Raw genomic sequence first — 14851 nt, 5'->3', positions numbered from 1 at the left:
GGTGTAGGGTGATAGAAAATACAGTTTATACAGTATAAAAACTATTACACATATGGAGAGTCCCCGTAAACCACAAAGGCGAGTATGTGTGTGTGTGTGTGTGTGTGTATGTATGTACAGTGCGTAAAGGTGACTGCGTACAGTAAGGGTGATATTGGCAAACTTTCACCTGTGCATAATTATTAGGCAAGTTGATATTCTGATCATATTTTTTTTACCAAGCACATTTTACAAATTCCAAACCACATCAATCTTAATAACTGTTTTGCCTCATTTTATCGGTAAAAGAAAACCTACCTAATAATTTTGCACACCTGAATATATGAAGATTTTCACTTCCAGCCTTCATGGACAATTATATATCACTTATAAATGATTAAATACAAAATTAATAGTAGTTATTAAGATTGATGTGGTTTGGAAAAAAAATATGATCAGAATATCAACTTGCCTAATAATTATGCACGCACTGTACATACAAACACAAACACACACAAGCACACACACACACACACCTTACTACAGTAAGGAAGATATTGGCAAAATCTCACCTGTAGTAAGTCTGTCTCGTAACTACAAATGTACTACAGCGTTTGGAACATGAAAAAACCCTTTAGGTCAATTAAAGTAATGGTTTTTTAAGATTAATTATGTACTATATGTACAGTAAAATATTCGCAAACTTTCACTTGTAGTAAGTCAGTCTGGCCACTAGGAATGTACTACAACCTTTGGAACATTAACAAAAAAAAAACATTTTGGTGAATTACAGTAATTGTCTTCGAATATTAATGATGTACTGTATGTACAGTAAGGGTGATATTGGCAAACTTTCACCTGTAGTAAGTCAGTCTGGCCACTAGAAATGTACTACAATATTTGGAACATAAAAAAACCCATCTGGTGAATTACAGTAATTGTTTTCTAAGAATAATTATGTACTGTATGTACAGTAAGGGAGATATTGGCAAAATTACCTGTAGTAAGTCAGTCTGGCCACTAGGAATGTACTACAGCCTTTGGAACATGAAAAAAAAAACACTTTCGGTGAATTACAGTAATTGTTTTATAAGAAAGATTATGTACTGTACGTACAGTAAGAAAGAAATTGGTAAAATTTCACCTGTAGTAAATCAGTCTTGTAACTACAAACGTACTACAGTCTTTGGAACATAACACCTTATGGTGAAGTACAGTAATTGTTTTCTAAGAATAATTATGTACTGTATGTACAGTAAAAAAGAAATTGGCAAAATTTCACCTGTAGTAAATCAGTCTTGTAACGTCAAACGTACTACAGCCTTTGGAACGTGAAAAAACACTTTTGGTGATTTACAGTAATTTTTTTCTAAGATTAATTATGTCCTGTATGTACAGTAAGGAATATATTGGCAAAATCTCACCTGTAGTAAGTTAGTCTCATAACTACAAAGGTACTACAGCCTTTGGAAAAATAAAACATGAAAAAACCCTTTTGGTCAATTACAGTAATGGTTTTTGAAGATGAATTATGTACTGTATGTAGAGTAAGGGTGATATTGGCAAACTTTCACCTGTAGTAAGTCAGTCTGACCACTAGGAATGTACTACAACCTTTGGAACATTAACAAAAAAAAAACATTTTGGTGAATTACAGTAATTGTCTTCGAATATTAATGATGTACTGTATGTACAGTAAGGGTGATATTGGCAAAATGTCACCTGTAGTAAGTCAGTCTGGCCACTAGAAATGTACTACAATATTTGGAACATAAAAAAACCCATCTGGTGAATTACAGTAATTGTTTTCTAAGAATAATTATGTACTGTATGTACAGTAAGGGAGATGTTGGCAAACGTTCACTTGTAGTAAGTCAGTCTTGTAACTACAAACGTACTACAGCCTTTGGAACATGAAAAAAAAAACTTTTGGTGAATTAAAGTAATTTTCTCATAAAAATATTTGTGTACTGTATGTACAGTAAGACCGATATTGGCAACATCTCACCTGTAGTAAGTCAGTCTTGTAACTACAAACGTACTACAGCCTTTGTAACATGAAAAAACCTTTTTAGGTGAATTTTAGTACTGTTTTCTATGAATAACTATGTACTGTATGTACAGTAAGAGAGATATTGGCAGAATGTCATGTGTAGTAAGTCAGTCTTGTAACTAGGAATGTACTATGACCTTTGGAACATTAATAAAAACTCTTCTGGTGAATTACAGTATTTTTTCATGAAAATATTTGTGTACTGTACAGTAAGGAAGATATCGGCAACATTTCAAATGTAGTAAGTCGGTCTGAACACTAGGAATGTGCTACAACCTTTGGAACATGAAAAAAAAAACTTTTGGTGAATTTTATTACTTTTTTCTAAGAATAATTATGTACTATATGTACAGTAAGAGAGATATTGGCAAACCTTCACCTGTAGTAAATCAGTCTGATCACTAGGAATGTACTACAACCTTTGGAACATAACAAAAGCCTTTTGGTGAATTACAGTAATTGTTTTCTAAGAATAATTACGTACTGTATGTACAGTAAGGGAGATATCGGCAAAATCTCACCTGTAGTAAGTCAGTCAAAACACTAGGAATGTACTACAACATTTGGAACAGCCGTTTGGGTACTTACAGTAGTTTTTTATGACCATAATTGTGTACTGTACTGCATATATGAAGGAAGGTATTGGCAAAATCCCACCTGTAGTAAATCACTATGAGTTATACACGCTTTACAGTTTGGCAATGTTTTATTTTAAATGTTAAAAGTCACGTTAGTTAAAATACATTGGACGTTTTAAACCCAATCGGTGGAATTGTTAGACGGTCCCTTACTAATCAAGCGCCGCTATAGCATGTCAAAGCTTTCTCCAGTTTAAATTTGCTGCTACAATACACTTAGGCGGTTTTTAAATAATATTTTCATGTCGATATAAAGTTGATGCATATTGTTAAAACTAATCGTGGTAGTGGCATCTTTGTAGGACTGTTGACTCTATAGAACAGTGGCACGCGAAAGCGAATGTCTGGCGAATATCGAATCTAAAACTAACTTTACCGCGCTGTCTCAGCAGTCTCTGTCTGGCGCGGGTGAAATAATTATAATTCTGAAGGTGAGGTACTCAACTTCATATTTTTTTATTATTAAATAACTTATAAAGTAATTTGAAAACCTTGTTTGAGACGTAATTTCACAAACAGTGTGATTGAATAACCACGTGCGCGCTCTCACTCTTTCTCTCTCAAAATACGCAAATGGCTTCAAATCACCACATATCGCGTCTGCCTATAAGCGAGCTGCACGCTGCACATTTGACACAGTCGAGGCAGTGTCACATTGTCACTAAAGTTTATAAATTGCATTTCTTTTTAATTCTCGCCAGTGTTTAACCATTCAGCGCTCGTGCGATCTCCTGGGGACCGTGCGTTCATGCACACTCGCAGTGCACACACATAACACCAGGTTCACATTACTCCGTTTGCAGTGCACACATGGTGCGTATTTTTTCCGCGCTCATATTAACAGATTAAAGCGTTCACTGCACACGGTTGCGGTCCGGTGCAGAGATCGTTTCCACTGCATGCGCTGAATTAAAGTAACAGCGCATTGTTTGCAGTAAATATGAAAATGGATTGACACGAAAATGTAGTAATTACACCATAAATGCATATTATTAAAGGGGTCATATGATGCTGCTAAAAAGAACATTATTTTGTGTATTTGGTGTAATGAAATGTGTTTATGCGGTTTAAAGTAAAAAAAAACACATTATTTTCCACATACTGTACATTATTGTTTCTCCTCTATGCCCCGCCTTTTTGAAACGCGTCGATTTTTACAAAGCTCATCGGTCTGAAAAAGCGAGGTGTGCTGCTCCTAAAAAAAATTTCATAGTCGCACGCAGTAGTTTTCAGTCGCAAATGCGACTGAAATGGTCGCACTGTCGAGCCCTGAGTAGAGCTGACTATTTCTGTCAATGGTAAGTTTGTGATTACGTAAGAAAAGTGTACTGTGTAAAAAAAGAATTGCAATGCTGAAAAAGCATTTTCAGTTACAATGATAAATAAATTTTGTGTTTGTGGTAAACAGCCACGGATCAGTAGCGGACCCTTCTGTGAAAGCACAGTCCGTGCTGCTTCCCCTCTCACAAGAGCCACCTAAGAGGGGAATTCCCCCCATTTTCAAAAATGAAATTCAGGCCCCGAATGAATGTCTAAAAATCCTGATTCGAATATCACTATAAATAGTTATAAATGATAAAAAGAAGGCTTTAAAAAGATCGGTATCGGTGATCGGTATCGGCAGATACTGCTTTCTGTGATCGGCCTCAAAAATCCTGATCGGAGCACCCCTAATTTGCCCCACCTGCTCTCCCTCATTACCCTACTCATTTCCTTCCCAATTTATACCCCTTTTGTTCTCAGACCTGTGCTAGTTTATTGTGGATGGTTTCCCCGTTAAGGATGGTTTTAAGGATGTCGTGTGTGCTCCAGTCCTGCCACTGCCTGCTTGAACTGTGTTTTTCTGTATTTGTTTATTTTATGTCTAATAAAAAATCTCATTAACCTCTGCATCCTTGAGTCCTCCTTCTTCCCTTGCCTCACCTGACAATAAGTAACACATATTCAAAATATATGTGAACACCATGTTTTCCATAAATTACATTTATATATCCCATATATTTATATTTCCAACATATTTTACATATATTAAATTTTTCATGTGTAAAATTCATATTAAAACTCTATGACATATTAATAACATATGCCACATGTATGACATTTGTTTTGTGTATTAAGAATTATATACTGTATATGATACATATATGAATTATACATAAACAAATATTCTATATGGTATACATTTATATGCTAATATATGGAGTTGTTCCAATTTCTAATAGGTTTCATAAATGGCTGTGCATATATGTACATTTGTTTTTACTCTATATTAATAATTGATATGGATATTTCTTATAAGAGACATACATCTCAAAATATGTGTTATACATACATAACCATATATATTATATGGTGCAAATTTATGTCAATACATTAAATTGTTCCAATTTCTTATAGGTTTCATATATTGCGGTGCATATATGTAAACATATATTTTTACTTTATATGAGCATATATTTCATATATTGATATTTCATATATGTACATATATTACATTTATGTATGGGTATCTCCTAACCTTGGCAGTACTGTAGTGTTGTCTCCATGGCACACTTCCTCTCATTGTCCCAGCGGATCTTAGCCGAGCCAGTACATTCTGTATCTTCTGGCTGCTGTCCTTGCCACAGGTACACTTCCATCCTGTTATCCACCAAGAACAGGGCTACAGAGAACAAGAAAGATAGAGAACGAATATAAACTATTGACACTGTATAATGTGCAACACATGATACAATATCAATATAAATTCACATTATAAGAATCCATGATTACAGTCACATGTAAGGACTTTATATACCAGGCTGAGGGGCTGAATGTAAGTTCTCCTGCAGGAACGGCATGGCCATGACAGTTCCTATCACTTGGGTGGGCCCAAACTGTTCCTCTGCCTGAAAAGTCCCACCACTGGCACTCAGACGGAAAAGACATGGTGTGAAATTATACTTCCCTGGATCTGCAAGCAAACAGAGAATTGTATATTTGTAAATATAGCTGCATCAGATCAAAATCACACAAACTCATGGGCTCTGCTTTATAACGTAGTGAGCTGCCTACACTGCCAGCATGTTAAGGCATTATAGGCACATAAAAACTGTTCTTAACAGACAAGCAGCATGATTATGCTGAAAACACCTTCTTTTGGTCCTATTCAAAGGCAACATCACACGTATCTTTTGCAGAAATATTCTATGTTTTGTGGGAAGCTCGGTGAAAAAATTCATTCAAGATGGCAAAGTGAGAGAAATGTCTATTAGAAATACAAAATTTTGATAAAACATAGTTAAATCGAATTAAAGTGGACTAATTTACCAAGTATTTTGAGTACTACTTTATTTTAGACTCTATAGAATGCATCAGTCAGGTTCTGGAAGTAAAGATCCCATTTGTTTTCTCCCTAGGGGAACTGATTTTTAACGATAACTTACAAACCATTTAAGACAGACCTACTGTGAGCTATGAGGTTGTTAATCAGTAGTATATTAGTTTGTTGAAGCCATCAGCCTGCATCATTATAACTTTTAAATAATCATGTTTAACAGTGGAATGCTCGTTAAAAAAATACATTATGGGATTGTAGTTCTTTCCCTTATTAAAGCCGTTAAGTACACAGGTCTTGCACCTTTGTCTTTTTGTCTGATTTTCAAATACTTTTTTGCTTCAAAGATTGTAATTGCTTGTAATGTTGTGATTCACCTTGTAGTTGGTTGGTTTGGTTCTTTAGGCTTACATATCTTTAATGAAGACTTTTTAAAAATCCCCAAGGGAAAAATATTTCTGGAATCATGGCCGCTGAAAAAGGGAGTGAGCATCGTTGCACTCTATTGAAATCAATGGTTATTCAAGTCTACCAATTGAAATAAATTGTCTCCTGTTGAATTACTATAAAAAGCGCCATTTGTAAGATGCACAATGTTGCTGCCTACATGGAGTGTTTAAAATCAGCCCCTTAGGTTTCATTTCAGATATGGCCTTCCTCTGTCGGCAGTAGACAGGTCACTATATTTGGAACAAAGCCATGACATTGAAAATATATATTTTGCATCTGTATGTTACGGTGGCCGAGAAGTGCAGAGCAAATCACAATTCTGAAAACAAAATAACAAATTACAAACGCAAATGCAAGTCTAAAAAACAAAATAACAATTCAGAAAGCACAACAACAATTCAGAAAACATTAGTCTGATTTGTCGTTGTGTTTTCTGATTTGTTAATTTGTTTTCGGATTTGTCTTTGTGTTTTCTGACTTGTTATTTTGTTTTCGAATTTGTCATTGTGTTTTCTGACTTGTTATAATATTTTCTGAATTGTTGTTGTGCTTTCTGAATTGTTATTTTGTTTTTTAGACTTGCATTTGCGTTTGTAATTTGTTATTTTGTTTTCAGAATTGTGATTTGCTCTGCACTTCTCGGCCACCGTAGTATGTACATAATTTAACAACATCAAGAACAAAGAAACAGATTGTTTGTAAAACAAACATTTTCTTTTGCACCTTGCAGCATGCAGTCATAGGCTTTCCTGTCCTGCTTGCCAAGAGCATCCCAGAATTCCTTGGGCTCAGTTCCTTCCTCTATCTCATGCACTTTCAAACTGCTGTTACTGTTCAAACCCAGCTCGCAAGGACAACTGTAATATGCATATATACACAATTCACCATATGGTTATAATTTCTGTAAAGAAAGTGCGAGTCTGTATGGATAAATCTGCTCACGTTTGAGTGAGGCGCTCCACTGTCCTCTTGCCCACTTTCCGGGCACCTGGATGAGACTTACAGCCGTGCCACAGGTAGAGCTCTCCCTTCTGTACCCCTAGCAGCAGCAAACTAGCACGAGAGCGCAGACTGGCACAACAGCACTCTGCTTCAATCAGTGAGCCTTCCATCTCTGTCTCTCCACGCACACAGAATAAACGCCAGTCTCCTGACAGGAAAAACCACATTGAAATCACACATACATATGCAATTTTTTTTAATTATAGAAGAGGTCTGGTGAATCTTGCTGACTGTTGTCTTCGATTATTACCCGTGTTTTTGGAGCTATCATCTCTGGAGCCCCGGTGGATGACTAGCCCTCCCTGGAAGAGTTGGAGAAAGCAGGGCGGTTCTTTTCCCTGTGTGACCAGCACTTGCGCCCCCCTGTGGTTGCCCAGCTCTACCGTCATGAGGGCAGATGTGCCACGCCCACTGACACTAGAGTGATGTCCCTGCCAAAAGAAACATGCTGTGCGTTCCCTGCCTGGGCCAGCTGTACTCACTTCACCAGGCTTTTGTCTCTTACCCACTGCGAACACATACAATAAAATATTTAGCACCTTATTCAGCCATTTTCACAGTTGATACATTTGATTGAGTCTGAACTGAATGTGGTTATCATCTTTTCCTTGCTGGTCTTTTTTCATCATAAAAAATCAAAATGATATGCATATAGGAAAAAAAAAGTATAGAAAAAAAAAACAAAGTATCACAAAAGAAAAATAAAACAAACTTAATGTATTTTTTAAATTGTTAAAGGTTGCTTGGTCTTTTGCATTTTTTTTTTTAACTACACTACCCTTCAAAAGTTTGCGGTCTGCATATTTAATGTTATTGAAGGAAGTCTCTTATATTCACCAAGGCTGTATTTATTTTTACCAAAAATACTGTAAAACAAATTAAGTACCATGCCTCACTCACCAACATTAGTGACAGAGTATTTCCAGCGGATGACATAGGTGTCCCCTTCGTGCAGTTGACCCACGCTCTCTGGCGGCATCTCAAAGTCATCAAACTCACGTATGTGCCATGCGTCCAAAGATAAGGTGGCCAGCTCAGCCTGTCGCCCATCCTCAGACAGAACCAATCCATGACCTCTCTGCACATCCACACCCTCCAGCACCATCTTCACAGGGCCTGGGGCTCCTGCCAGCATCTTTATAACATCACACGGCTTCAGCTCGGAGTCACAAGTGGGAAAGTGCTGATAGACTGGACTCTGGAGGAAAAATTGAGAAATCTTTATAAAGAAGAGAAAAAGGTTGGAAACCTTTTTGAGTGTCTTGCTATGTGTTACCTTCACTTCCTCCACCACTGGTTCATCCTTGGGGGGCTTCCTCTCTGCCCAGTCTAAAAACTTCTCTTTGAACAGAGCAGTTTCATTGTGTTCTGACAGCCGGCCAAACAGGGCCCAGCTTGGTCTGCCCTCACCTTGTCTGCTCACAAACAACGACACAAGTGAGAAAGAAAAGGAGTAGGATTCTCATGAGATTTGGTTCAAGTAACAGTTATTGAAAAACAAAACAAAACAAAATAAATAAATAACAAAAAAACTAAATAAAAACAGAACACTTTAATTCACCACTAATATGCTATAATCAAGTTAAACCACTTGGGGGCAGTATTGTGATTGTTGTGATCAGTCTGTTTGAGAGGAAGTTACATGTGTCCTGGTTTGATGGCTGTACTTCAGAGCTCAGCATTTTTTAGAGCTTAATTCACCACTCTCCCAAAGCTCAAGACATCACCTACAAATTCATAATCTGCTAAGATGGGTCCTACAAGAGAGAACAACACCAACAGAGAAGAGTTATGAGCATGAATGGTCAGTAGAGAGGTCACTCACTTAGGGGTGTCTTTATTAGCTGAGGAGGGGTCAAGAGGGTTGACCCTGCAAGTGCTGTAGTCATATGCTCCACTCCAGATCTGTTTGCCCAGCTGTACTGCCACCTTCCTGTCACTCAAAGGAACATCCTTTCCTGTCCAGACATACACCTCGCTACCGAAGTCAAACACCAGCGCCTGCCACATATACTCTGAGTTAAGTTCAATATAATGGGATCAAGTACAGTTTATCAAGACACACAAACATGCACACACTGAACATTCACAACAAGAGGCTATAAATGTCACACCTCTTTAGAGTTAAGGAGAGAGACAGTAGGGATGGACGCGCAGGCCTCCTCATAAGGAACCAGCTTATCTTCCATAAGCCTGTAGACACAGTTTGACTCCACTACAGCACTCTCATACAGTTCATCTTCCTCCGGCTCCCCTGCACCTGGTAAAACACACACAAAGAACATATGTAAAAAAAACAACAACAACAAAAAAAAACATACAAATACCTACACAAAGGAAACCGGAGAAGCTTAAAATTAACCTGATTATGAGGATAAACTGAATTTGATTATGCAACATGAGTGAATTCTGTCAATGGTATGCTTATACACAATTACTAATGAAGGAGTCTGTTTACAGTGAGTGAAATATTGTCATTTAAACATTGGTGCTCATTATTCAGGGCCTGGCAGGTTATGTTCCTGTACCTCTGTAATCAGCCTTTCCTCCCAGCAGACTCCAGAAATCTTTGGCTGAACGGTTGTCTGTGTTGATTCCCTCCTCCAGCACAGTGACCTGGGGAGCTTTGCAGCCCAGATCTCTCTTTGTCTGGACGTACTGAGCTATCTCTGAGCCCTGACAAACACACATAAAAAACAACATAGAATATGAGCACAATTTGCAATTCAGCTTTATTTTTGACAACTTCTTTACTGAGGTTTTTTGTGTAATAAAGTGTTGTTATTGTTAATTAAAACAAGTAAAAATAATATTCGATAAATTAAGTAAAATAAAATATAAATATTAGATGAAAAACTAATAAAACTGAAACTTAAAAAAAACAAAAAACAAACATAAAAATTAATGCTTTCTACCTGGGGTTAAAACCCTGCCCGTACCACTTTTGCAGTGTTAACCCCACACTGCGGTGCCACCACAAATATGCAAATAAGAATGTTAACTGGGGTTTAGAAACGTACAGTCTGAAACGTCATCTTAAGAAAACCCAGGATTAATTGATAAACCCAGGTAAAGTGTGAACAGTGTGAAACGTAAAACATATTTACCAGGATTTTCTTTTTTTACCCATGGTTAAGAAGTACCCAGATTTAACTAATGTAAAAAGCCCTGTAATAAATAAACTGAAGCACTAAAATTACTTAAAACTAAAACAAATAAAAATAAAGCCAAATAAAATGTATATAAAAACATAAAATATGTATATAAAAACATATATAAAAACAAAAAAAAAATTTAATTGGAAATTGAAATAAAAGAATGAAAAAAATGAACAGCACATAACAAATGTATTAAAACAAACTAAAATGAAAAGAAAATGGAAATAAAAATAAAGTATTAGTAACAACTAGTAGTACCTTGGCTTTTTCGATTACATTGGCAAATTCTCCACTCCAGAAGAAGCAGTATTTGGGAGTGATGAGCAGATAGCAGTCACCACTGTTCAGAGAACGGGCTGTGGGTTCAACTAGACGCACCTGAACATGCCTGCGCCCTACATGACAAGTCAAGTATTAAAAGCAGAATATACACATTTAGGACATAAAAACTTGGTTGAACTGATATATTGCATGATCCTTGACCACTTTACCTTTAATGTGGATGAGCATGAGCTTGTGGAAAGGCACAGCGCTGTTGTTGGTCACCACCTCAGTGGACTTCACGCTCCGCAGATTGACTTTCTTGAAGTTTTCCTTGCTGGCCAGACCTGCCAGAGCAGCGTCTGCCAAATTCGAGTGCTTGGCCACTGAAGACACACAGAAGAGACATTTAAAATTAAATAACAGTGTTTATATTTGCTACATCACCATTTTAATTGCTACTTCAGTATAACGAGAGAAGACAGGAATGTGCAGCAAATTAAGCAGCATTAAGAGAGCATATGTTTTCAAAATGTACACGTTCACGTTCTGGAACAAAGGACTTTATGCTTAAATATCACATGTAAAAGTGGTGAAAACATTCCATGAATTCACCAAAAACGTAAATGACAAACTTACTCCGCTCCATTTGTATCCTTTTGGTTTCCACGGAGGCCACGTTGAGTCTCTGCTCAGTGTAAGCCTGTCTGAGGTCATCTCGTGCCGCCAGGGCACGGAGAGGGTTTCTCGAGCTCTTGGTTCTCCTGCAGGGCCGCACAGAACGCTTGTGTTCCTCAACTGCTGATGTTAGTCTGCATTTAATCAACAATACATTAATGAGAGTATTTTACACTTTCACACCCCTAAGCATTACACAGAATAAAACAAACTGTAAATGGTGACAGGAGAAATAAAATTTGCCTTGAACTTTTGACATATAGGAGGTCTTTGTACCACAAGAACATCATGCAAGTTTAATAGCTTAAAACATCCTTCTCATTATAAACAAAGCATTTATTTAATCAAGTTCCAAAAAAGGCTTGTTTGGATATTGGATTTGGGCTTTCTGATATCACATGGGTAAATGTATTTGCATATGATCAACTTCGGAGCAAGACATTGACAAATAGTTATACAACATCACACCATAGGCCTGGCCCACTGGCATTTAAAGGGATAGTTCACCCAAAAATGAAAAGTACCCCATAATTTACTTACCCTTAGGTCATCCTAGGTGTGTATGGCTTTCTTCTTTCAGACGAATTCAATCGGAGTTATATTTAAAAATGTCCTGGCTCTTCCAAGCTTTATAATGGCAGTGAATGGGTGTTATTTTTCAATAGTCCAAAAAAAGTACAAATAAAGCACATCCATCCATAATAAAAAGTGTCCCACATGGCTCCGTTGTGTAAGAAAAATATCCATATTTAAACATTTATAAACATTAATCTCTAGCTTCCACTAACTGTCATACGCGCGTTCACAATAACACCATTCCGGCAGAGGACGTAGGACACAGCATAAGGTCTGGTGAGAAGTGACGAATGCGGAAGCACAGCAGAGAGAGCAAAACAAAACACTGGTCACGAATTAGAAGTACAAAACGAAGATTTGTAAAGAACAATGTTGGAGGATTTTGATAGAAGCCAAGAGGAGACTATTTTGATAGAAGCCAAGAGGAGACTGGTTTTCCTTTGCTAAAGTAAGGAAACTTTGCTGCCTTTGCTCCTGTAAACAAACGTTGGTTCTCGTGAGACACCTACACTCTATGTCATCCGCCGGAATGGCGTTCTATTGTGAACGCGCGTACAACAGTTAGCAGAAGTTAGAGATTACGGTTTATAAAATTTTAAATATGGATTTTTTTTCTTACAAAAACGCATCAATTTGCTACAGGAGGCCTTTATTCACCCCCCGGAGCCGTGTGGGACACTTTTTATGATGGATGGATGCGCTTTATTGGACTTCTTTTGGACTATTGAAAAATAACACCCACTCACTGCCATTATAAAGCTTGGAAGAACCAGGACATTTTTAAATATAACTCTGATTGGATTCGTCTGAAAGAAAATAGTCATATACACCTAGGATGGCTTGAGGGCGAGTAAATGATGGGGTAATTTTCATTTTTGGGTGAACTAACCCTTTAATGGCTGACATACGTCTACACCAAAAGCAAACAGAACCCATAATAATCACTGACACTTTCTACACTGGATACAGTATACAGATATGTGTTCAATGTCTGACATACCCCACGTGCTTGAGTCCGCTGACAACAGGACAAATGGAAGAGTAAAGAATGTTCGCTTTGCCACACCCAGTTTAAACAGCTTGTTTGTATCTCTTAGTACATACATCAGAAGGATCGCAGAGTCAGACAAGTGGATGGGCTTATTTTTAATGGCGTCCTCAATTTTGTGGCAGGATTATATGTTCATTCATAGCATTTGACTGCAGATTGTAAATGAGGCAAATTGTAATGCAGGGCTCCAGACTGTGACCAAATAGTCGCATTTTGCGACCATTTTTCCTGCGGGTGCGACTGCAAAATTTTTATATAATTATATTTAAAATTAATGTACAGGCAATTTCGTTAATGGCGCATCCAGTCAGTCTCTGTTTTTATGAGAAACATCAAACGGCAAACGAAACTGAAAGCATAACGAAACCACGCTACTCAGTTGAACTGTGCATCGCTTGAGCCTGGTTTATACTGGCTGCGTCAGCACGAGCAAAAATGATGAGGAATGTTCAGGAAACGATGGATGGTTTTCAAGCTAGAGTAAAGTAAAAGACCCCTTCTTAAACCAGAGAAGGTGAACATGTAGGGCTGGACGATATGGCCAAAATTGATATCACGATAGTAATTTTTAAAATCTGTAATTTTACTTGTACTTAAGTATATTTTGTTTGAAGTATTGTACTTCGCTACATTTTAAAACACATTAATTACGGAGTAAAAAAAAAATCGCTCCCTGGAAACTACTGCAGTAAATAATGGGCAGGAGAGCAAACTGGCGCTACAATCACAAGAAAGATACAGACGGACAAGACAGGCGTTACGGTGCAGAGTCAGACCCAGCTGAAAACGAAACCCCGTCGTATTCTGCTGAAGTTGAACTCGAAGGAAATGAAGGGAACCCCTGGGCATATTTAAGCTCTATTATGCAGTGTAAACTGTGTTTGCCTAGGGAGACCAAACTAGCAGCTTATAAAATCTCGACATCAACCCTTCGCAAGCATGTATAGGTAAGGTAAATACTTGCATCATTGCATTTGTGGTTAAAATGAAGCGTTGACAGTTTAGCAAGAGGTTTTGCACAAATTAGCCAAAAAAGACAGTGGTGCAGGGTGTGCGATATATATCGTCTGTGATATATATATAATTGTTGTTTTAACGATGTGCGATTTGACATTATCAGTATTTTGCCAAAAAACAAACAAAACACACTTACAGAGTGCCTTGGAGTCTAGTAGATTAGACTAGTGCGCGCGCGCATTTAGAGTGTGTTCTTTCACTGCGCGATGCAGTCTGTTAAAGGGGTCATATGATGCGATTTAAATTTTTCCTTTCTCTTTGGAGTGTTACAAGCTCTTGGTGCATAAAGAAGATCTGTAAAGTTGCAAAGACTAAAGTCTCAAATCCAAAGAGATATTCTTTATAAAAGTTAAGAGTCAACCACGCCTACCAAAAACGGCTTGTTCTAACACGCCCCCACAGAAACTACTGCAGTAAATAATGGGCAGGAGAGCAAACTGGCGCTACAATCACAAGAAAGATACAGACGGACAAGACAAGCGTTGCGGTGCTGGTGCAGACCCAGCTGAAAACGAAACCCCGTCGTATTCTGCTGAAGTTGAACTCGAAGGAAATGAAGGGAACCCCTGGGCATATTTAAGCTCTATTATGCAGTGTAAACTGTGTTTGCCTAGAGAGACCAAACTAGCAGCTTATAAAATCTCGACATCAACCCTTCGCAAGCATGTAGAG

The 14851-nt window shown here is 37.6% G+C and overlaps 1 protein-coding gene across 4 annotated transcripts in view; it reads right to left on the bottom strand.

The window, feature by feature from the left end:
• The window catches only part of svild (supervillin d), a 154217-nt gene that overhangs the window by 14766 nt on the left and 124600 nt on the right, over positions 1-14851 (bottom strand). For 3 of the 4 annotated variants that reach the window (XM_016576146.1, XM_016576149.1, XM_016576147.1), the window contains 13 exons: positions 11497-11669; positions 11088-11243; positions 10855-10991; positions 9967-10114; positions 9553-9698; positions 9264-9439; positions 8715-8853; positions 8339-8636; positions 7689-7946; positions 7379-7586; positions 7160-7293; positions 5468-5623; positions 5189-5332 (listed from right to left, as the gene is read on the bottom strand). In XM_016576146.1, coding sequence (XP_016431632.1) covers positions 5189-5332; positions 5468-5623; positions 7160-7293; positions 7379-7586; positions 7689-7946; positions 8339-8636; positions 8715-8853; positions 9264-9439; positions 9553-9698; positions 9967-10114; positions 10855-10991; positions 11088-11243; positions 11497-11669 — 2273 coding nt within the window. Of the gene's footprint in view, positions 1-4346; positions 4594-5188; positions 5333-5467; positions 5624-7159; positions 7294-7378; positions 7587-7688; positions 7947-8338; positions 8637-8714; positions 8854-9263; positions 9440-9552; positions 9699-9966; positions 10115-10854; positions 10992-11087; positions 11244-11496; positions 11670-14851 lie in introns of those variants that run through there. The other variant, XM_016576148.1, reaches the window with a different exon arrangement.

Source organism: Sinocyclocheilus rhinocerous, unplaced genomic scaffold, assembly GCF_001515625.1.
Source record: "Sinocyclocheilus rhinocerous isolate Xijiao unplaced genomic scaffold, SAMN03320098_v1.1 scaffold1676, whole genome shotgun sequence".
Lineage (NCBI taxonomy): Eukaryota > Metazoa > Chordata > Actinopteri > Cypriniformes > Cyprinidae > Sinocyclocheilus > Sinocyclocheilus rhinocerous.
This window is presented reverse-complemented; position numbering and strand designations above follow the sequence as displayed.